Here is a 22,358-nt window from a genome sequence, read left to right on the forward strand (position 1 = left end):
CCAACCCAAACCCCAAAAACAAGAAGTTCAGTAAAAGGAAAACTAGCTTAATCCTGGCTCAAACCAGGACAGTTACCCTCGAAGACAAAGGGTTCTCAAGGACCCTGCGGTTTGAGAGAAGGTATTGTTGCAATGGCACCAGCACACTCCATAATCTGTATAGCAGAGGACGCACCCCCAGCTGCAAAAAATGTACCATGCAGATTGTGCACTGAAAAGTACAAGTGAAAAAAAGACAAACGAGTCACCTCAAATAAACGGGTGGAGTAGTCAGGTTGGCAGGGATAGCCATTGTCTTGAAATAACGTGTGTTTCAAATCCCTCCCTGTGGTGCACGCCCATGAAGCTCATTAGTATTACAGTCTTTTCACTTAAGCAGAAAGTTCATTAACATTGGAATACTGTATTGAATATCAGAGGGGAATTCTTCACTGTCTTCTTGCTACCGCAGCTTTTTGGAATTGCATCAAGGGCTTTGATCCTAAAAACACTTAACCTCTAAGCACTTGGGTAGTCCCATTGATTTAAACGGAACCCATTCAAGCAGATTAAGACCCAAGTTCGTCTTTAAGATCTTATCTACAGAAGAAATGGCACTCATTTACCTAACTGCTTCTATAACACTTCTGTTCAGATGAGTGCAGCGTTGCCAGGACAGCAGCCTGCCAGGCCAGGAGCGGTGGCCCAGCCCCCTGCCCAGCAGGGTGACGGCAGCCACGGCTCTCAGCACGCTGGGAACCTCCAGCGAGCGGCAGGACGGGGCACTGCCCTGCTCCCAAACACCCCGGGGCGGGCTGCGGGGACGGCCCCTCACGCCTCCCCGCTCGGCTCGCACGGCCGCCCGCCCTGCGGCAGCCCGGCCCCTCGCAGCGGCGGGCTTCCTGCCCGCGGAGGGCGGGTGATGGTGCCACCCGCGGGTGGGTGTTTTGGGGTCTCCTCCTCCACCCACACCTCGGGTGAGGGCGCCCGGGCCCGGCTCCCCTCAGAGGGGCCCACGAGGCGCCAGGGCCCGACCCGCCGGCGCGTCCTGCCTCGCCCGCCACGGGCCCGGGCCTTGGGGCGGCACGGGCGGGCCCGGGCCGCGGCCTGGCCCCTTCCACCCCTGCCGGCGGCTCCTCCTCCCCTCTCCATCCCCGGCCGGGCGGAGGTGGGGGCCCTGCTGGCGTCTCCGCCGCCCGCTCCGCAAGGGGAAGGTGCGTGTTTGCTCTGCTCCCCTCCTCATCCTCCTCCTTTTCTTCTCTCCTTTCTGCGCCTCACGGGCCCGGGGGCCCCGCAGCGGGCTGCTCGGCCCACACCGCCGGCCGCAGGGGCCCGGCTCCGCGGCCCGGCTGGGGTCGAGGAGGCGCAGACGGGCTCGGCTGTCGGCCCCTCGCAGGGCTCGGCCGCCTCGCCGGCTCTTGCCCGAGGGCTTGTCTTAAAGCCCTGCCAGCATGTGCTGGGCTACCCGCCCCCCCGAACCCGGCCTTCAGCCGCTGCGCCGCGGCCTCGGGTGCTGCCGGGCCCGTCCTGCTCCGGGTCGCTGGGCTTGAGTTCCCCAGCCCGCGCAGGGGGGCTCCGGGCCCAGCCTCCCGCCTGTCTCCGGAGGGGAACGCTATCTTGGTCAGCCTGCAGGAACACAGAGGAGCATCCATCGTGCGGCGAGAACCGCCTGCTTTCCCCTCTCGTTCCTCTGAATTTAAAAAGAAATGTTTGCCTTCAGTTGTAGCTGGCAGTGGCGCGGGTGCTGGGGGGAGGGGGTGGGCGTCAGGCAGGGCGCGGTGTGTGGGAACCCGCGGGGGGGCGGCGGGCACCGGCTGGAAGCTGCACCTCTGCAAGGGGCTGAAACCCGTAAACACCAGATGGGTCCATTAGGTAGTTAATTGTCTTCTACGGCACATGCCATAGTGAGGAGATCCCAGCATGTGAAGTGGTTCCGTAGGAAGTTCTAGTAACTAGTACTCAGATCAGTTTTGACAGGACTTTATTCCTCGAAGACAACCTTTTCCAAAGTGATACACAAAGGGAAAGTATATACGAAGAGAGGCATTTTTATATATGTATATACAACTTTTATATATGTGTCTATGTATATACAGTAGTGAAATATATATAAGGGAGAGGAAAGCGAGATACAATTTTCTCATGTTTTTTTATAAGTTCTGCAAGCTGGATCAGATTTTTCTAAGGAAGCATTACATGCAGAGGAGCCTTTTGAATCTAGGGATCGTGTCTTCACAAGTTACAAGTCCCCTCAGAACCACTGAAGAGCACGTTCAGAATACAAGCACCAGATTTCTGTTTGGTTGTTGATTACTTGTTTCTTCTTTCAGACTGCAGAATTCTTGGGACCTGTCTGAAGTGCTGCATGAGCACCCAAAATGCCAGCTTAGAGAGAGCCATACACATGCAACATCTGAAATCCTGATTTATTGTTTTGTAAGCCTGAATTTTCAAACTTTTGCTTGTCTGTGGTTCTCACTCTGTTCAAAATTAGATTTATTTTTACTGTTTCTGGAGATTGCTCTACATCTGATCACCCTTTGTATCAAAATCCTGTAAGGGTGTTGTAATCTATTGATGAAAAGGTAGCGTGTGGAATTTTCTTCTTATAGAGCAGTCCTTGATATGACTGTAGAACAGATTTCCTGTGTGAGAATGGAAGGACTGCTTACATCTATTATCTATCTAGTCTGCATCTCTATTTTAGCTTGAGAAATGTGTAAGATTTAAGCTAGGGTGACAAAAGTTGGCCTTGGTTTTACTCTAGTTATTCTTCTGTGAGCATGAAAGCTTTTATTAAAAATCGTTCTCATGCTTACCTGCTATCAGTCCTTAAAATCACCTTCTAGTCCTGTCTGATCCTTGCTCTTTTAGATTGCTTTTTTGAATAATACCTTAAACAGTTGGTTCCCCAAAGAAACCTTGCAAAGCCTGTGGTATCCATGAGAGTTTTTATGTCCCTTGTTTCCTTGTAAATTTTTACTCATTTCCTCAGACATATCCATGCTGTCTTGGATAACATCTATCAGTTGTGCCTTGCAAAGAGTTTTGCTTTACCCAAACTTCAGTCTTTCAGATGAAGATAAATTTGGATCAGAGCCACTGCAGCTTTAGAGATTCATACTAAGCCTTTGTCTTACCCAATCTTGTTTCTTGGTGTTTAAAATGTATATAATTCTTTTGAACAGCAGAACAATAAGATTTTAAATCAGATAAGAACAGATTGCAAATCTGGGCTGGGGAAGGACAACCTGGCATTGACCCCTGTTGGGAGACATCTGTCAGTAAAAGCTCATATGAATTCTTATTTGTTTTATAACACAGTTTTGCAAATGTCTGCATGTCTTTAATGCCAAATTGGGAAAGGAAGCATCTTACACACTCTCTTATTGTTGATAAAAGTTGTCAAACTCATAATGTACATGGGATTCTTTTATCTATTCCTGTTATAATATATACAACTTTCTTGTTTTCAGACCGAAAACTTTGTCTTGTCATTTCTTCCTTCCTTTCCAGTTGTGGGAGGATGAAGATGAAGGATGGCAGTACATCTAAGAGATAGCAGCTGCAGGGGTGAAATATTTTGCTCAAAAAAAGTACTTTGTGCGTAGAAATGTACAAAACGATTACAGTCTTGAAACTCAGAAGTTCTTTCTGTTCTGTCTCGACAGGAAGTACTATCTGTCAAAAACTGCATTTCAGTAATCTTTCACATTTTTGTTAACAAATGTCTGCAGTAATCTCAAAGTACTGAAATAGATGTAAGTTCTTTCTTCAGTTGACCCCCAGTCACTTACATTTCCACTGCAACGGCAAATAGCGAATTTTTAGCTCTGATCCGTAATCTCCCAAATGCCAATTACTTGATTAAGTCAGTATTTCTGTCAGAATCTGTGGAGAATGCTCTGCTCTTTTTTGTTTCTTTTTTACAATAGAATAAGAAATTGTATGTCAGCCTGAGAAAAATGTTAACCTTGTTAGCCTGTAGTTTAAAAAATGATACTTTTGAGTGCCTTAATCTTACAAGAGGCTTGATTGCTTTTTTTGAGACAGACAGAATGGACCAGTGGAGGGCAGAGGGGCTACCTACCCAGCTGCCTACCCACCTACCTACCCACCTATTTTTAATGGAGAGCATTGAGACACCCAGCTGATTTGGATCCTTTTTCTCTGTCCTGATATTAATTATAGTAATATTTTCTTGAGTCTTTTAAAGCTAACTATCATAGATGTGTTAAATGAATTTTCTCCAGAGTGGGTGTGAGAAAATAAAGTGAAAATCCCTTGGTGCTTTTGCTGCCAAAGAGGGATTTGATAAAAGTATCAATGAACAGACATACAGATTAAAAAGCATCTCTTAAGAAGTTGTTTATATATTTTGGCAAAATGTTTCTCTGTACTACCCATTGCAATCAGAGGTATGGTAAAAGATGTGATCTTAAAACATGACTTGAAAAGATACTAATGCTGTTTTAGAAAAGAAAAATTGCAGTCAAATTTATCTCAATTCTTGATTGTTTAAGAAGCATTTTAAATCAATGATCTTTATGTCTTAGTGAGAGGAGGTTAATCTCAGGTCACCTATCATAGACATTTCTTATATCATAGGGAATATAAACAACTAAGGTTGATTTTTTTTTTTTCAGTGATGTCCAGTGATAGAACAAGGGGCAATGGGTGCAAACTGGAGCATAGGAGGTTCCACGTAAACATCAGAAAAAACTTCTTTCCTGTGAGAGTGACAGAGCACTGGAACAGGCTGCCCAGAGAAGTTGTGGAGTCTCCTTCACTGGAGACATTCAAAACCCGCCTGGACATGTTCCTGTGTGATGTGCTCTAGGTGACCCTGCTCTGACAGGGGGGTTGGACTAGATGATCTTTCGAGGTCCCTTCCAACCCCTAGGATTCTGTGATTCTGTGTGATTTTAAACTTGACCATCCTGTATTCAGTGCAACAGTGGCAGTTTCCAGCAAGCTCAGGATTTGCCCAAACCTATTTTGTGACTGCATAGATATAGCATCTTGTGCAACTGAGAGTTGTTGTCACCCTTGTGAAGCCTGTTTTATTATTCATCTGAGGAACATTTCTGATTCTAAGTATACATGGGTCTTTTTTCTTTCTTTTTTTTTTCCCATTTGCTGGTTTTGGTGTCTGATCTTTTACTCAAATGTAGTGGTAGTACATCTCCTGCTAGAACACTATATGAAAGGGAATGAGATCCCTCTTCTGCCCTCCCCCAGTTTTTCTAGCTTTCATCTCCTACATGTATATTGCTATCCTGTGCCTTTAATTTTTTTGTTAGTTTTTTTCAGAGGAGCCACTTGACTGTGAATTTACATAAGACGAGTCAAAAGTAATTTTGTATTTCAAGTAGCACCACAAAAGGAGCTTATATAGTATTATGCATGTGCCAATAGATATTTGAGGAAGAAATGTGCTTTTTTGAGGCCTCAAAATGACATCTGAGCCAATAGATTCCGTAGGGAAACCATCCACCTTTTATCTGTAACTTTTGAAGACCAAAGCATAAATTTGATTTATCTTGTAATGGTTTTCCCTTCTGCTCTCCACAGGTTTTGAGATTAGCGTTTCTGATCTTGTTGATTTTTGCTGTTCTGAATCACAGGGCTCACCTTCTATTGCTCTCTCTTGTCATGTTTACCATAAAAACACAAGTGCTGTTCCATGGCAGACTGCTGCAAAAACACTTGGAGTTTTAGTTTAATGAAATTCTGTATTGCTTTGCAAGCAAAAATAATGGTAAGTTACTCATTTCTTTCAGTTTGATCATATACTGCAATAGGCTATTAACATTTTCTTTTATGACAATTAGGTAAGGTAAAAAAGTACATTACTAGGTAATTTATTCAGTGCTGCAGCAGGCAGTTTCTACCTTAGCGATGCACTGTGAAGTACCCTGGAAGGAAAACAGAGTCAACTTGATTTTAATTACTTGTTCCATTTGGTTGTCTTGAAATAGTTGTTGGGTAAGGAATCCCTAGAGGATTTTCAGAAGCAAAGAAGTCTCAGAAATAGGCTGTGCAGTTGCTGCCCCTGTCTAATTTACCTGCAGCTGCTATGGAGGTTTCCGCCACAGCCACCCACCTGTCCCTTGGCCAGCTTTTCTCACCCAGGTAGAGGAGTTGGTGAAAAGAGCAGAGCTGTCTGCTCTTCAGGCTGCAGGGACAGCCACGGTCCAGTCTTCCTTTGAGTAGTACATCCCTGTTTTCTCTTTGGGAATGACCTACTGGTACTAATGCTCATGATTAATTTCTGCAAACAAAGAGTAAAGGTTTTTCACTGGATTGGTTCCCAGAACCGACTTGCTGCCTGACCATATGGATGTGGTTCTGGTGCAAGTGAATGGCAATTTGGAGGGCAGTCACAGTAGCTGGCACCTGGATGAATATATGCCATGACTGATCCAAGTCTTGTGACCCAGTTCATAGGCTGGTAAAATATACAATTTTAATACACGTTACTACTGCAGTCTGTGATATGTGCTTGATTTTGGACTTAACCTCTTACAGCTGAAAACTTACAGAAAGGGTGATAGTGAGCAGGAGTATCTCTGTAGCTGCCCTTCAAAGAACAACCAATTGAGAACAGATATTCTCATTTCCAGCAAGTGATGCTGCCCAAGTCAGCAGCTACATCTTGCTTTGCAGTGTTGTCTGGTGTACACTACAGTTGTGATTATGAGAAAGACCTGACATAGCCAAACCCAGCCTGTGTGATACAGGTGGTTAATACGAGGCTTTTTGGTAGTTGTCTGATTTTGGACTGTTCCATGAAATGTGGTGCTGAGAGGAGAAAGTGGTCAAACTGCAAGAAGCTTAGAGAGAGTAGTCAAAACAGCTCTTAAAAGTTTGCTGAAAACAGTGTCTTCAACCTCAGATCTACATTTTGACCAGGAAAATTAATTTTTTTGTTGCATTGGCAAAATTGGTCAGAATAGTATGATTATCTGTCTGTGTTTACATCTGGCTGTAGGTGAGCTGGAAACTCCTTTGCAAGTCTTTTTCCCTAAAGGAAAATATATTGCCCAGTGTTAAGTGGTGTTTCTGCTAGTGGTACTCTCATTGCTCAGAGTAGGTCTGATTTTTTTTTTGCCCAGAATATTGTTTTTGAGTAAGATAATCCTTCTGACAAAACAGCATGAGTTATTTCATTTCTGGTAAGCAAGAAATACTTTGCACTTTCTCTAGTATGGAAATTTTGACACTGCTAACAATTATTTCTCTCCTCTCCCTCTAGACATCATACTCCCCAGTCTAATGTTATTTGTGAAACAAAATGACAAAAATTGCTTTATAGTTTTTTTGTTTTGTTTTAATTAGATTGCCATTTTCTTGTGATTATGGTACAGCCCTCTCAGCTATCTCATCATTGTGTTGCACACCACACTCCTGTCAGTCCCACCAGCTTGTATTTGCAGGTCTCAAGGGTTTTCCAAAGTCAGAGCAATTAACATTTTGGGGAAGTAGCAGTCAAATTTTCTGATTTTTTTTTTTCTCCCCTTTCACTTGCTGTGTATCTCCTTTGGCTTTTCTTATTATTGTACTGGTGGAAGACATGGTGATTCACTGTTCGTGGGACAGTGGTATTAGAATTAAATGTATTCAGATGCCTGTTTTCTGAAAATCCAGAACATGCAGTCTGGTTGAGCAGCATGCAAACAGGAATGGGAGCATGAGGAAGTTCCTTTGAAGAATGTTATTTTGGGAGCTTATCAGTATGTGAACTGTATACAAAGGTGGATGCATACAGGATAAATAATAACTAGAGTAGGCACCTGTCTAGTGCAGGCTTCCAAAATTGTCTAAGTGAAACATTCTGTCTAATGTCTCCTGTACCTACAGACAAGCAGCATAGGAAGTATGGAAGTCAGCTAATAGCTTTTTTCCTGGAAAACATTTTCAGCTGTGGTGAGGTAACAGCTGGGCTGTGAGCTGCAAGCATTGTTGCAATTGCAGGTGGTGGAGGTCTGTGCAAGCTCAGTTGATTTTCTGAGAGCAGCAGGTAATTTTGCTGTAGAAAAAAACCTAATCTAGGAATTAAGAATGTAGGATTCTTGCTGACCTTGCCAGCTCTGCAGGTGTTTATATTTAAGTACTCAGTACTCAACAAATAGGGCTTGTTGGTAAATGTGAGGTAAGGGGTGTAGGATTAGTGCTGCTGTCAGATCCATTCCAACGGATAGCTGGGAAGTCACTGTCGTCGGGGAGCAGGACTGCTATGTAATTCCTTATGCAAAGCACTTCTTATGTCCTGACCTGGCTTCTAAATTGTTTCAAAGAGGAGCTTTCTGAGGAGTCACCCTAACTCATGAAAGTGTGGGCACACATGGAAAGACCATTGTCCTGAAAGGAGCAGCACTGTATCGAGAAGTCAAAGATGACTTTTTGGCTGCTTCTGAATGAAGAAGCAGTTGTGACTTTATGTGAACTCTACCTCATTAGTTGCTCCTGCTTGCAAGCTGATACATGTGTTAAAATCAGAACCAAGTTTCATTTTAATTTGGAATTGCATTTAATTAATGAAGACTCTGACATTGCAACATCTTGATTCACTGAAGGAGGCAGAAGCTCCATTTTTTCCTCACACTAGTATCACCAGAGCCCCAGATATTAAATAGTCTCCCTACTTGTGCTGTGGATAAAGCCCTCTGAATTTTACACAGTTTTGACAGGGCAAATGTGTGGTTTTGAGTATCACCACTTATAGCTGAATCAAAGTAAAGTGCTCTAAGTGGATTGATTGTGCACACTTTTGTCTCCTTAGTGATTGGTCCTGTGAGTTAGAAACACTTAAAGTTGAGGTTCCCAAAGCATGCAGAGGGATATTTAACAAGTAGGCTAAAAGCCACAGGTGTCCTAATACGAGGGGTCCCTGCCGGTTTGATAACATTATACCTAAACAGCAGTTTAAAGAGTGTCTAAATAGCTTCACTTTTTCCTGTGTTTCAGGCGTAACTCCACCAGCAGACCCAGAGAGAGCCTGTGACTGTCATGTGCAATAGTAGAAGGATAGGGTGAGCATATGGAGTCTGGAAGTGCAGCTGTGGGCTCCCTGGGCTCTTCTTGGCTAGAGTCCCTGTGTGTGTCCTGAGCTCAAGTGCAGTCACTCAGGTGGGCCTGTTCATGGCAGCAGTGATGCTCTGGTTTTCTCAAAGATGGCCAGTATACAGACTTCTCTGGTATTTAAGAGCTGACACCTACGTGTCAGCTTTGCCATATGTGGTATATACTGTCCAAAAGTGTTAAGACTTAGGAGGAAACTTTTGGCTATTTTTACTTTCTTGGCATAGTATATATAATCTCTGAGTAGTATTGGTCAGGTGCAATATCAGAATCATGTCAGTGCAAAGACAGAGATAGGTCTTAACAATATTTGCAGAGAGATTGTTGGTCACATGCTGTCTTTAGTAGTGTTGTAGATGCTGTAAAATGTGTGCCAGATGTGGTAAAATGAATGCCAGAAAATGACATACATACGTACATACATACGTACTTGTTAGCTTATGTTTGCCAAAACCAGTATCTTCCCTTGTTGGTCAAGTAGAAATCAGCTTTTGTATTGTCACATCCAAGACCCTGTTAGCATCTGAATCAAACAAATGGTACCACAGATAGTTTGGCAACTAGAACAAAGAACCTGAGAGGATTTTAAAGGGTGGATCTCCATTTGTTTTTCTAATACCATGAGATTCAAACAACAATTATATTGAGAAAAAGGAGTTTCACGGTTCATTAAATTACTTTCCTTCTCACAAATATTTTCTGCCATTTTGGAAAGCTCCTGAATGTGTTTTGGCAGTGGTACTTCTTATTTATTCTGAAGCTGCTGCTTGTATTTTTGCATGTGTGTTCAGTAGTATCCCTGAAGGTACAGATGTGGAAGAATTAAGTGATTTCTTTTTGCTTGGACAATTACCTAATAGTATCTAAAATCTATGAAATTCAGTTATGTTCTATTTTTTTCTGTTCTATTTTGAATTTTTTCGAAAGACTTTCCCTACTGAAAAATTGAGGAAAAAAAAACAACGAAGAGCTTTCTCTAAACTGTTGGCTTCAAGACTCATAAAAATTGCTGATCAAGGGCAACATATACTATAGGGATATTCTACCTTCAACTCTTTAGATAATTGACTGTTTAAGTATTTTAATAAATGGGAAATTTAGCATATAATCTGTGATGCCGTCAGTCCAATGTTCCTGCACTCAAATATTTTAATAAATGACTAATACAGATACTTTCCCCAGTGATACTTCTGTGCTACTGATAGTAAGAAATAAACTCAATCCTTTAGACTCGAGTTCACTTAGAACCTCCACTCAGGTTTATGGTGTCACTTTTACAGTGCTTCAGAGAGAAGTTTCTTCACTATCAGCCAAAAGGTATTGGGAAATTGGCGTTCGTTCAGGTGTCAGTTATTTAGTTCTGAGCAGTGTGCATCTCTCTTTCCCATTAAAAACCAAAGGGAGTTTTAAGACATTGTAGCAGCCAGATGTATATCTAGGAACAAAGTATTCAAATTATCTTGAAATTTTGCATTGAGGTGCTTTCATATGAAAATCTTATTCATCTGGGCTTCCCCATACATATTTTCCCAAGCAGACATTTTGTCTACACAGAAAATTGTTGACACTTATCTAAGGGGTGCTACCCCGTAGAAGCTCAATGTAAGCTATTTCACAAGTTACCTGCATGATGGATCTTCTGAGTCACTGAATGAGAATTCTGGATAGAAACATGCCAGTTGTGTCAGTGTGAGAACAAAAGTAAAGAACAGACATTTTCAGATATTTATTACTAATATACCAGATACAGTACTTGTTTATGTTTGTAACTATTTTGCCATCCTCTTTTAAAAAAATACTAACGCAGCTTAAAGACTTCTTAAAAATTCACTTTGGAAAGTAGAATTGCATGACTAGAAAAATAGAAGTGGCTTAACCCAGACTCACTGGTGTCAGCATTTGTCACTGCCCTCTCTGCATAGTTGGTTTGTTTACTCTCTGGTACATTCTTTGGGGTTTTGTGGTGGTGGTGGTGGTTTTGTTTTTGTGTTTCCACCCCCCCACACACTTTGTTTTCCAGTTGGCTTTCTGTAATATGGCCATTTGCTTCCCTGCAGCAAACTTTTGACCAACTCCTGTTGGTAGTGTCAGGAGAAAGGGACTGAGCGGTCATACTAATTGAAATATCTTTCATGTGGCTACTGAATCCTTTGGAAATGTCACTTCTGGGTCCCTCTTCTTCCAAATGTTTGTCTGTTCTGTCTGTTTGTAGTTAAAAGGCCCTAAAGGCATGTTTTTCTCAGTGCAGCACTGCGAGTTCTAGTCTTAACTGAGACTGTTGAATGCCACGAGATACTTGAAATTAAAAAAAAAAACAACAATACTGATAGATGGCTGCTGTTATAACTGACTTTTTTGTCCTGCAATAGCAAAATTATTTAATTTTGTCTCTTAAATGGCAGTAAAAATTAATTAAAATTTAAGTGCAGAACCAGAAATGCCTTATACATGGTAACTGTTGTGTTCTGTTCAGATGAGTGCTACACTGGGGAGTAGCTTTGATGAAGAAATGGTGTTGGAGCTTTCCTCAACATCAGGAAGAGGTCTGTCTTTGCTAATTTATTTTTTAAAATTGGCTGAAAACCAGTTTTCTGTCAAGCTCCCTAAGTAAAGTGTATTTATCTACTTTACAGTCTGTTTGCCTTTTTTTTGAATGTTTAAACTTTTAAAGTTTGCTTTTGTTTGTACATTGCAGTGCAGTCTGTGGTGGGATGGTGGGCCCTATTGTACATTGTCACTGAACTGTAACAGTTTGTTTCTGATGTTGGTATGTTCTGGTATGATATTTGAGTACCAGTATTATTCCCTAGTGAGCATGACAAAATAATAAATTACATATCTCATTGAAATAAATATCCTTTCCCACCCTTAATATAAATAAAGAAATATTTGCATCATAAAGATCATTTTTCTGTCAATTGCAATGAGAAATTATTGGTATTTTGCCTTTTTTATTTAGTTGCATTTACAAATTGATCCTCTGTTGCTCTGGAAAGTGAAGACTCAGTGGGCATGTCTTACAGTAGGGAGGCAAAATACTAGACTATGAAGTTTTCTGAACAAGTCTAGGAATATGTTCACTGTATTTCTTAGCTTTGCAAAATCAATTGAATCATATAGGTGTATGAGGAACATACCTTTTCTTGTGACTGTAGAGAAAGGCTGTCTGGAAAAAAATAACAAATAAAAAAGATGTTTAGAAAAATTAGCTATTTTGTTCTGGAAATTGTATCATATGCAGCAATGCTGAATAATTATTGACTTATTTGGAATTGTGGTGCTACTTACGGCCTGTAAAATTAGATTATAGGTGTTTGGAGTAAAATATCTAAAATGGTTGGATATTTTTGAACATGTTGGTCTTGCCTTTTCTGGCCTTTCTCTTTGAAGAATTTAATAATGTGCACAACTTTTCTCTGAACTTGTTGATTTAATATGAAAAAATTGTTCCATATACAAAGCAGAGGTGTGTGTGGTCATAGAGAAAAACTATTCTTGTAATGCATGGAAATGCTAAGAATTTAACTTGAGTTTATCATTCTCTAGTGCTATACGACTTATGTAGGTGAGATTATCATCTGGTGTAATTTTTGTTAAGGCCAGACAGGTCATTTAATCAGAAAACTTGGCTTGTTGAACTCCTTTAATTAGTAACTAAGGTTACTTATCTTTGTGGTTCATTTTGGCAAATATCCCAACCCATACTAGTGTATAGTAACCTTTAAAACAGATTCAGTTGTTGGAAGGAGACACTCAAAAGTATTTGTATTTTCTGGCCAAAATCTGGAGCAACATAGCGTACATGTGTTCTGTAGGACTGAAGAGCCTTCTGTTGGAGGAGCACCAAAAGGTGCCTGCATGTGCCAGATACCTGGCATTTTGATGGCTTTCAGCTTTCATGGAGCTGGCAGACCAGCTTGCAACAGTCACATCCATGCACTGATTGTTGTTAACAAAACTTGGTTTGCTCCTGTTACAAGGTTCATCCATCAGCTTTAACAGCTTTTCAGAGGAATGGGTTGATCATTTGATAATAGCTCATACATTCTGATATGAAGACAGCCTTCAGCCTTTGGCTGAATACAATCTACCGGTCTTTCAATAAAAACTCAGGAAGAAAATATTTAGCATCAGAATTGTGGGAATAATGTAGCTGTAAGTACAGGATATAAGATGTCTTGTTGAATGTGTTTTCAGAAAGAAACTAGGTTTAGAATTTTGGGTGATAGATGTTAAAGTATGGATCCATACTGGCAATTCTTGCCTTTGGTGCCCCCTAATTTGTGGCCTCTTGTTTCTCTCTCTTGGGCACTTCATTTTTTTCCATAGCCTAATTCATGGCCTCAGATAAGAAAATAAAGAAAATACAGAAGAGTTTGTAAGAGACGATTTCTGTTGTTTTATTGTCTAAATAAAAAATGGATTTTTTTCTCCTGTAGGAGAGGCTGAAAGAAAAATATGTGGTTCTGAAGAGTTCATGTCTCAGTTATATATTAATTTCATGCAAAGACAGAAGATGTGTCTATCCCAAGGGCCTTTACAATCAAGAAAGTTTCCCTGAAATAGCAAGAGGCCACTAATGTTTTGTCTCAGAATAGGTGTGTGTGAATATATATATATTTTTTATAAGCCAGTATTTCTGTGTCTGAAGGCAACCTGTCTTTTTTTTACTAGAGCAATAGTTAGGGGCTTGAAGGAAGTAGCACTGAATTTGAATATCAAAATACCAGATAAAGTAATTGCCACCCTGTTCTGTTATGTCTTGATTTAATTTTTCAAAATAATCTTTCCTGCCCCCTCTGCACCAGTTGTCTTTCAACACTTATCAGCTGGCATTACCAATGGACTTCGGCGTTCATTGTATTGTGAAAAACATTGTATATTTTTGTTTCATTGTTTCCTAACTGCCTTTCTTTCATTGAATATTTCTGTTCAATTTGGTTGTTCTCATATAAAAATCCCACTGATTTCCTGTCTTTCGCCTCTGAAAAGATAATGTGCTCTCTCGAGAACTCTTTGTATTTTGAACACTCCTTAGTAATAATATCAGCTGCTACGTGGCCTAGGCATTATTTGGTGATAAATGTCCTTTTTTTTTTTTTTTTAAACTTATTTTTTGTCTTGTCTTTCACTACTTCGTAGGGAGATATAAGACTCTTTCTGTAGCTTCGCTGTCAGAATACCCTGTACACAGATTATGGTGTGATTCTTCAGGATTATTGCTGTCTTGTTTTAGCAGCAGCTACTGAATAAGATTATATCAAAGTAGCCTGCTACTATTCTGAGGTTTGCAAGTGAAGAAAGAGTAAAATGTGGTTCCTTTTACTGCTTCCTTGTTATGTAAAGCTATAGTACTTCCACCATACAGCGTATATGTAGGGTATGAACTTTTTTGTTTGCCAGATGAGGAGTTAATACTGCAACATCTCTGGGAAGATTTGGACTTTCTCTTAATCCTTGGCTGTCTTTAAACATTTAACTTGCTATTCTGTCCACATAAGTTAATATCACTACCTGGACATATATGGTCATACACTTCTAGGTCACACTTATTTTTTCAAGGATTTCAGGACGTATCTTCAGTTGTAGCAAATCCAGATGGTTCTTCTGAAGTTGGTAAAACAGATCATGATTTGCTGATTCCTTTGGAGTTTCAGTCTTTTTGGTCTGAGTAACAAGATTTTGTATTATATTTGAAGTCTTGTATTCATATTGTGTTGTACTCTTCCTTTCCTTAACTTCAGAAGTAAAAAGGCTCATTTTAATGACTTTGACTGGGAGTGTTCCCAAAGCCGAGATTTTCTAACCGATTAAATGCTCTCCCAGGTGAGGAATCTTGACAGTTCTGGAAAAGCAGTCTGTGAGGAATGTCTGCTTTTCTGCTTCACTCTTCAAGATCATAAAGTTTTCCCTCCGCCCCTCTTATCTTTCTAATTGATGGAAGAACTCTGTGACTTTATTTTTAGGCAGAAAACTCCTCCTCATTTAGTAAGTCCACCTAGCCTTCCAGCCATCCTACTCCACAGCTGTCACAACAAACTTTCTTTCAGATGCTATTAAATGTATCAGACATCACTCTGCAGCATGTGAGTTTGTTACCCTGGGGCTTTTCAGTCTACTCTAATGTTATCAAATCCACTGTGTGATTTCAACGTTTCCTACATTCCTTGGAGGAAAATCAAATGGTACATGGTTAGGAAGCTGATAGATACTCTGCAGATTTAGCAGATCTCTAGCAAATAAATGGTTAATATCCTCAGTTTCTTGTTTTCTTTACTCATTTTTCCATAACTGTGACTCTTGTGAACTCTCTGTATAATTTTGTCTTTATTTTCAACTGGGATTTGGGGAAAGTTTTTTCACACTGGAGAAGAAGCATTGGTCTAGCTTTGTTTATCTTATTTCTGTTCCCTCTGCTCCTTTTTCAGTTATGTGATTGCTGTAGACAGTGTTCTCATCTGAGATTTTTTTTACCTTATCATTCTTTCCTGTCTGTTGAATTTAAGTGATTTGTATTACAATTATTTTAATGATGGTAATACCAGTTAGAATGATGATCTCATCTAGTTCCAGCCCCCCATGCCATGGGCAGGAACACCTTCCACTAGACCAAATCGTTCAAAACCCCATCCAACCTGGCCTTGAACAATTCCAGGGAATGGGAATCTGCATCTTCTCTGGGCAACCTGCTCAGCTTGTCCTTCAGGACCCCACCATCTTTCTCTGCCAAGTTGCTTTCCAGCTGGGTGGTCCCAGCTTGTCATGGTGTATGGGAGTTAGTCCTGCCCAGATGATGGACTTTTCATTTCCTCTTGTTGAGCTTCATAAGGTTCCTGCCTGCTTGTTTCTCCATTCACTCCGAGTGGCAGGACAACCATTGTACATTGGCCACTCCTACTAACTTCATATCGTCTGCAAGTCTGTTGAAGCTGCACTCTGTCCAAGCATCTGTATCATTAATGAAGATGCACTGGAGAGTAATGGACCAAGTATTGAATTCTAGGGAACACCACTAATTAATACCAACTAGATGTAAAAATAATCAAAACTCTCTGAGCTTGGTTGTTCAGCCTTTTTTCAATCCACATCACTGTCTGCTTGTCCAGCCCGTACTTCAGCTCTCTTCTCAGCTACGAAATTGGTAATTTTGTCCTAGAAGGCTATCAGGTTGATTAAGCATTATTTGCCCTTGGTAAATCCAAGCTAACTGTTCTGAATCTTGTCTTTCATATGTTTGGAAATAATTTCCAGGAGGATTTTCTCCTGTCACCTTACCAGGGATCGAGGTGAGGCTGACTGGCCTGTAGGTCCCCACAGCTTGTATCTTGCACATGAAGATAGGAGTAACATGACCTTTCAAATACAATTGAGGGTGGCCTCACAATGACATCAGCCAGCTCTTTCAGCTTTTGTGGGTGCAACCCATCAGACCCCATGGATTTACACATGTCCAGTTTGTTTAAATACTCCCTAACCTCCACTGAGTGCATGTCTTCCTTGCTCCAGACTTTCCTTTTGAAATGCTCAATTAGGATTTTGCCGGAAGAAATCTCTCTCTTCAATGGACTATATTCTGACCATGACCCTCCTTCTGTGGATGGATCCAGGTACTGCCATATCTGGATGCCCCCTCTCAGCATCACCTGAAGCTAGAAGAACTGGAGCCATGTTAAATTATGCATTTTAGCTTTGTACTCGTTTTGGACCACAACTTCCTAAGTGTAGTCTTTAATCCTGGAAAGCTGAGAGCCTATATAATCCTTTAAGATATCAAAGGAGATACTGGGGATGATTAAGCCCTGAGCCCTGCTGAAGTTTCTGAAGACATCAGATTTGTCTGGTGTAAACATGCAGTGTCTAGTATGTGAAGGGCTTTCAGTTCTGCTCAGAAAAGGGAGAGAAGCAATGGCAGCTCCCACTTTTCACTTCACATGCCAGTGATTAGAAGTCCCTTTGAAGAAGTGGAAGGTGGGAATTTTAGTTTTTTACATGATCTTGAGAGATCCACTTTTTAGGAGAATATCCTGAGCCTGAGGCTTCAGGTAAGGCTGGAATGGGCCCATTCTGTGTCCTTTCCATGCATGCAAGATGTATAGGGTCAGGGAAAAAAATAGAGGGGCTAAAACCTTCTAATGAGCATTCTTGCCTCCTGGAAGGGCAAAGAGAATCCCAGATTCATACCCTAGTTTAGGAGATGGTTGTTTTGTACTGAAGAACCATCAAATGAGTTGGATTAATAAGCCTGGGAGAAAGAACTGTACTTCTGAAAGTGTGTTTTCTTCCTATCTCATTTTGCTCTGAACTTCTGAAGAAATTCTGTTGATAATTTAATGCATCAAACAATTGTGACTGTCATACTTTTTAAAATTTGGCTGGCACTGCCATGTTTGCTAAGTCTAACTAGGGAGATGTGCAAAACTCAGTAGTCTCTTTTCCCAGATGATTCACTGGGATAATAAACTTGATGTTGCAAAGACTAGGACAGCAGATGTGCTGTTCTTTCACTGAGACAGTGCTGGAGTGATTCCTGTATTGTGGTTCAAGTGACTATGATGTTACTTTACCTAGCAGGGAGTTATTTCTGAACACTGCCAGCTCTTGGGCAGATTATGCTGAACCATTCAAGGAAAGCAGAAGAAATTACGTTCCCATTCTTATGTCTTTGCCCAGGGTTTTAATTTAGTTGTGCTCCTTTTACAATGCAGTGGCAGATAGTGAAACACTGTGCATGGGGGGTGTATGTTACAGCCACAAAAGCTGTGGAAACATGTCTGTTCTCAGTGTTCAGTGGGAAATTCCTGGAAAAGTGCAGTTCTTAAATGCAGCTCCTCTGGGGCAGCCTTTGGAGTGAGGATGCCACTGGTGTTGAATGAGGCCAGGAAGAGCAAAGGAAGCATTTCTTAGTTAAGGGAAAAATGATAACTCTGGTTTCCTTTATCCATTGAAAAAATTCATGAAATTGGTAGCTCGGGGCTCTTTGAGATTGCCAGTGCTAATTAAACAATCCTCCTGTGCTTTCTGCTTGACAGCGAAATCTGTCAGCTTTGTCTGGTAGATTTTGCAAACCCTTAAACAAACAAGACCCAAAACCTTAAGTTTTTGAAACTAACTCTACAAAGTTTTCTGTCTTACACAACAAGAATTTGTCTTATGGCAGAAATTAGATTATCTTGCTTGCTTCTTTGTGAATGTTGAACTTGGCAAAAGTCAGGGAATGAGCATGGTCATCCTGAGAAAATTACGGATGTCTGTAGCAGAGGATGTCTGTGACCATGTAATTAACTGATCCAAAGGGAAGGAACATGGGGAAAGTACTGAGCTTAGCAATAAAAATACACCAATGCTCTCTGTATAGTATACCACAAATAAACAGTAACTCAGACTGTAAAAGGCTTTTTACAGTTCTGTCCATGTCCTGAGATAACCCTAGAGTCTTCTGCTCCTGGTTGTGTGAGACCTTTGCCATGTCTAGATTTGTCATGCTTATACGAAATCACAGATGACATTTGATGTTCTTTTGGAAAAAAGACACTTCACTGAGAAGAATTTGTTGCTGTCTTGGTCTCGGATTTAAGGAGCATTGGAATAGTTAAGGAGAATAGCTTAGTATTCTTAGATTGCTAAAGATACTATTTAACTTGCTGTTTATGAATAGACCCATAAAGTCCTATGAAAGATGAAAGGCCTGCAGTTTGTAGTGGTTATCATAAGAGCTAGGCTTGGTGACTCCAAAATTTTTGTGTGTGTTTTTTTTCTTTCTTTGTTGTTTTTTTTTTTTCTTCTGGTGGTCTGTGGATCCTAGAAATGTGGTTTAATGCTTCCTCTCTTTCTGTGTCTTAATTCTGCATTGCATAGCCAGTGTTTCAGATGGCATCTTATGAGTTAATACCTCATGGGTCATCACCTCTTTTTGGGAGCTGATCAGACAGTTCTCATGAAAATGTTGTGGGTTGCCTCTTCTGTTTCCTTTGATAAATCCATGCTTCTCAGTGCCTGTACACTCATATATGGAACATGGGGAATAAATACAAGGAGTTAGGGATCTGTGTGCACTTGCAGGGCTGTGATCTTGTTGAGATCATAGAGATGTGGTGGGATAGCTCACATGACTGGAATGCTGCAATGGATTGATACATACTCTTCCGGAGGGACAAGCTGGGAAGGAGATGGAGTTGCCCTTTATGTGAGAGAGTAGCTGGGGTGCTTGGAGTTCTACCTGAGGGTGGATGATGAGCCAACTGAGAGCTTATGGATAAGGATTAAAGAGTAGACCAGTATGGATGACATTGCAGAGGGTGTCTGCTCTAGGCCACCTGATCAGGAAAAACAAGTAGATGAGTCCTCTTGTAGATAGCAGGCAGTTGCCTTACATTCAGAGTCCTTGATGCTCATGGGCAACTTTAACCAGACGAATATCTGCTAAAAGATCAGCACAGCACAGTATAAGCTATCCAAGAGGTTTCTAGAGAGCAGTTATGGTAACTTTCTGACATAGCTAACAGGAGCCAGCAAGGAGAGGTTCTCTGCTGTGCCTCATACTTTGAACAAGGAAGGGCTGCTTGTGGTATGAAGGTTGAAGGCAGCCTTGGCTGCAGTGACCGTGAGATAGTGAAGTTCAGGATCCCAAGAGCAGGAAGCAAGGCAAAAATCATAATCACAGACTTGAGGAGAGAAGACTTGAACCTCTTCAGAATTCTTCTTGATAACCTGTGGGATAAGGGCTTGGAAGATGGAAGAGGTCCCCAAGAAAGCTCATTAAGATTTAAGCATCTCCTCAAGAAGTGTCCATTTCAACAAGCAGGAGGTCAAACAAAGATGCCAAGAGGGCTGCATGGATTAACAGCTTGCTCCTGGCAGAACTCAGACATGAAAAGGAAGTGTACAGAATGTGGAACCAGGGACACCCCCAGGTGGCCTCGTGAGGAATATGGAGATTCTTTCTGAGCATGCATGCATGGGCTTAGGAAAGCCAGAGCCCACTTGGAATTGGACAAGGAATGTGAAGGTCAGTGAGAAGAACCTGAGAAAAAATAAGAAGTGGCAACTGTACAAACTACCGAACAAATCTGTATTTCCAAGATTCTTGTTTATCTTAACATGTTTCTTGAACAAGGGCAAGTCTAATTAGTTGTCCCTATAACCTACATTGAGACAAAGAGTTCTAGGTGGAAGTATAAACACACTGAAACTAATAAAGGACAGGAGAGGAAATAGGAAAAGATAGGTATTAGATGTGAAATCAGAATTTGTCGCCTGTTACTATAACCTGATCATTTCAAAAGCTTACTTTATTTTTTCATTTTTAGCAAATACTGGAAAATAGTCCAAAATTAACATGAGTTAATCTATTTTGTGGTTCACTGTAACAAACATGGGTGGTGAAGATGGTTCCTTAGCTTAGATAATTCAGAATGGAGCTTGCAGAAGTTTTGAATACAACTGTGGCATGTGTTCCCATAGGCACAAAACTGGTGTTACCGCACCTTTACTCTCTCAGGAGCTGCGTCAACTGCTGGTTTACTGTGTGGCTTCTAGTGGTGGGTGTTAATTCAGGAGTATCCTGCAATCAGTATTCTGTGGTGGTCAGAAGAGGTAGATATTCTGCTCCCTTCAGGCATTATAATGTACAAATCTATTTGGTTATTATGAAATTTGCATACTCCGTAAAATGACTGAGAATTAGTCCATAGTTAAAGCTCCTGTAGAGTCCAAATGTCTGAGAATAAAGGAGGATTTTCTGTATTTTGCATGTGAATATCATATGTTGATATAAAATATGCAAATACATGCGTATATATGTACACACGCACTTCCCCCCCACCTTTGTATTGTGTCTCTGTATGGATAGAACATCATGAACCAAAAATACAAGATGAGTATATTGTCATGATTCCTCCGGTCAGTGATTATTAATGAAGAGTTATAGCCCTTCAGAAATATTAAAGAAATACAATGAAGGGAGAAGGAAAATGTGACATCAAAAGCTTTTAGTAATACTTCTGCCATGCAGGTCTGATGTACCCATATTTTATCACAGAATTACAGAATTGTCAGAGTTGAAAGGGACCTCTAGAGATCATCCAGTCCAACTCCCCTGCTAAAGCAGGGTTGCCTACAGCACATTACTCAGGACTGCATCCAGTCAGGTTTTTAATAGCTTCGGAGAAGGAGACTCCACAGCCTCCCTGGGCAGCCTGTTCCAGTGCTCCGTCACCCTCACCATAAAGTTTTTCCTCATATTTAAATGGAACTTCCTGTGTTCCAGTGTGTGCCTGTTGCCCCTCATCCTGTCACTTGCCCCTCATCCTGTCACTGGGAACTACTGAACAGAGTCTGGCTCCATCCTCCATGCACCCACCCTTTAGATACTTAGAGGCATTAAGGTTTCCCCTCAGCCTTCTCTTCTCCAGGCTAAAGAGTCCCAGCTCTCTCAGCCTTTCCTCATAAGGGAGATACTCCAATCTCCCAGTCATCTTTGTTGCCCTCCTCTGGACTCTGTCTAGTAGTTCCCTGTCTCTCTTGAACTGGGGAGCCCAGTACTGGATGTAGTGTTCCAGATGTAGCCTCACCAGGGCAGAGTAGGGGGGGAGAATTACCTTTCTCCACCTACTGGCCACCCCTCCCTTAAGCAACCCAGAATTCCATTGTCCCTCCTGGCAACAAGAGCACACTCCTGGCTCACAGATAATTTGCTATCGACCAGCACTCCCAGATCCTTCTCAAAACTGCTTTCCAGCAGGTCCACCCCCAAACTATATTGCTGCATGAGGTTCTTCCCCAGGTGCAGGACCCTACAGTTCCCCTTGTTGAAGCTCATTAGATTCTTCTCTGCTGAGCTCTCCAGCCTGTCCAGGTCACTCTGGATGGCAGTACAGCCCTCTGGTGTGTCAACCACCCCTCCTAGTTTGGTACGATCAGTGAACTTGCTGAGGATACACTCTGTCCCCTTGTCCAGGTTGTTGATGAATCTGTTGAACAAGACTGGGGGACACCACTAGTTACAGGCCTCCAACTCGACACCTGCTCCCTTAATCACAACCCTCTATTGAGTTCTGTCACACAGCTCTCAATCCACCTCACTGTCTGCTCATCTAGCCCACACTCCCTCAGTTTCCCAGTGAGGATGTTACAGGAGACAGTGTCAAAAGCTTTGCTGAAGTCAAGGTAGATTGATTTTATCAGTATTAACCACCTGATTAGTCTTTTGTTATTTGTTGAACAATTGTTTCTACGAAAAATGTATTTTGTTAAGTAGAGATTAAAATTTGCCTTCAGTGTTACTATTTTTTAAGGCA

General features: G+C 41.4%; 1 protein-coding gene across 3 annotated transcripts in view; it reads left to right on the plus strand.

Moving 5' to 3' along the window:
• Positions 1-934: 934 nt before the first annotated feature.
• Positions 935-22,358, plus strand: part of CPQ (carboxypeptidase Q) — a 153,856-nt gene continuing 132,432 nt past the window's right edge. Inside the window, exons 1-2 of one of the 3 annotated variants that reach the window (XM_051611177.1) lie at positions 995-1,193; positions 2,310-2,415. Coding sequence is in view for 1 of the 3 variants with exons in the window: in XM_051611175.1 (XP_051467135.1) it covers positions 11,565-11,606 (42 nt within the window). In the remaining 2 variants the exon portion in view is untranslated. Of the gene's footprint in view, positions 1,194-2,309; positions 2,416-11,536; positions 11,607-22,358 lie in introns of those variants that run through there. The other 2 variants (XM_051611175.1, XM_051611178.1) reach the window with 2 other exon arrangements.

This window comes from Apus apus, chromosome 2, assembly GCF_020740795.1.
Source record: "Apus apus isolate bApuApu2 chromosome 2, bApuApu2.pri.cur, whole genome shotgun sequence".
NCBI classification, from domain to species: domain Eukaryota; kingdom Metazoa; phylum Chordata; class Aves; order Apodiformes; family Apodidae; genus Apus; species Apus apus.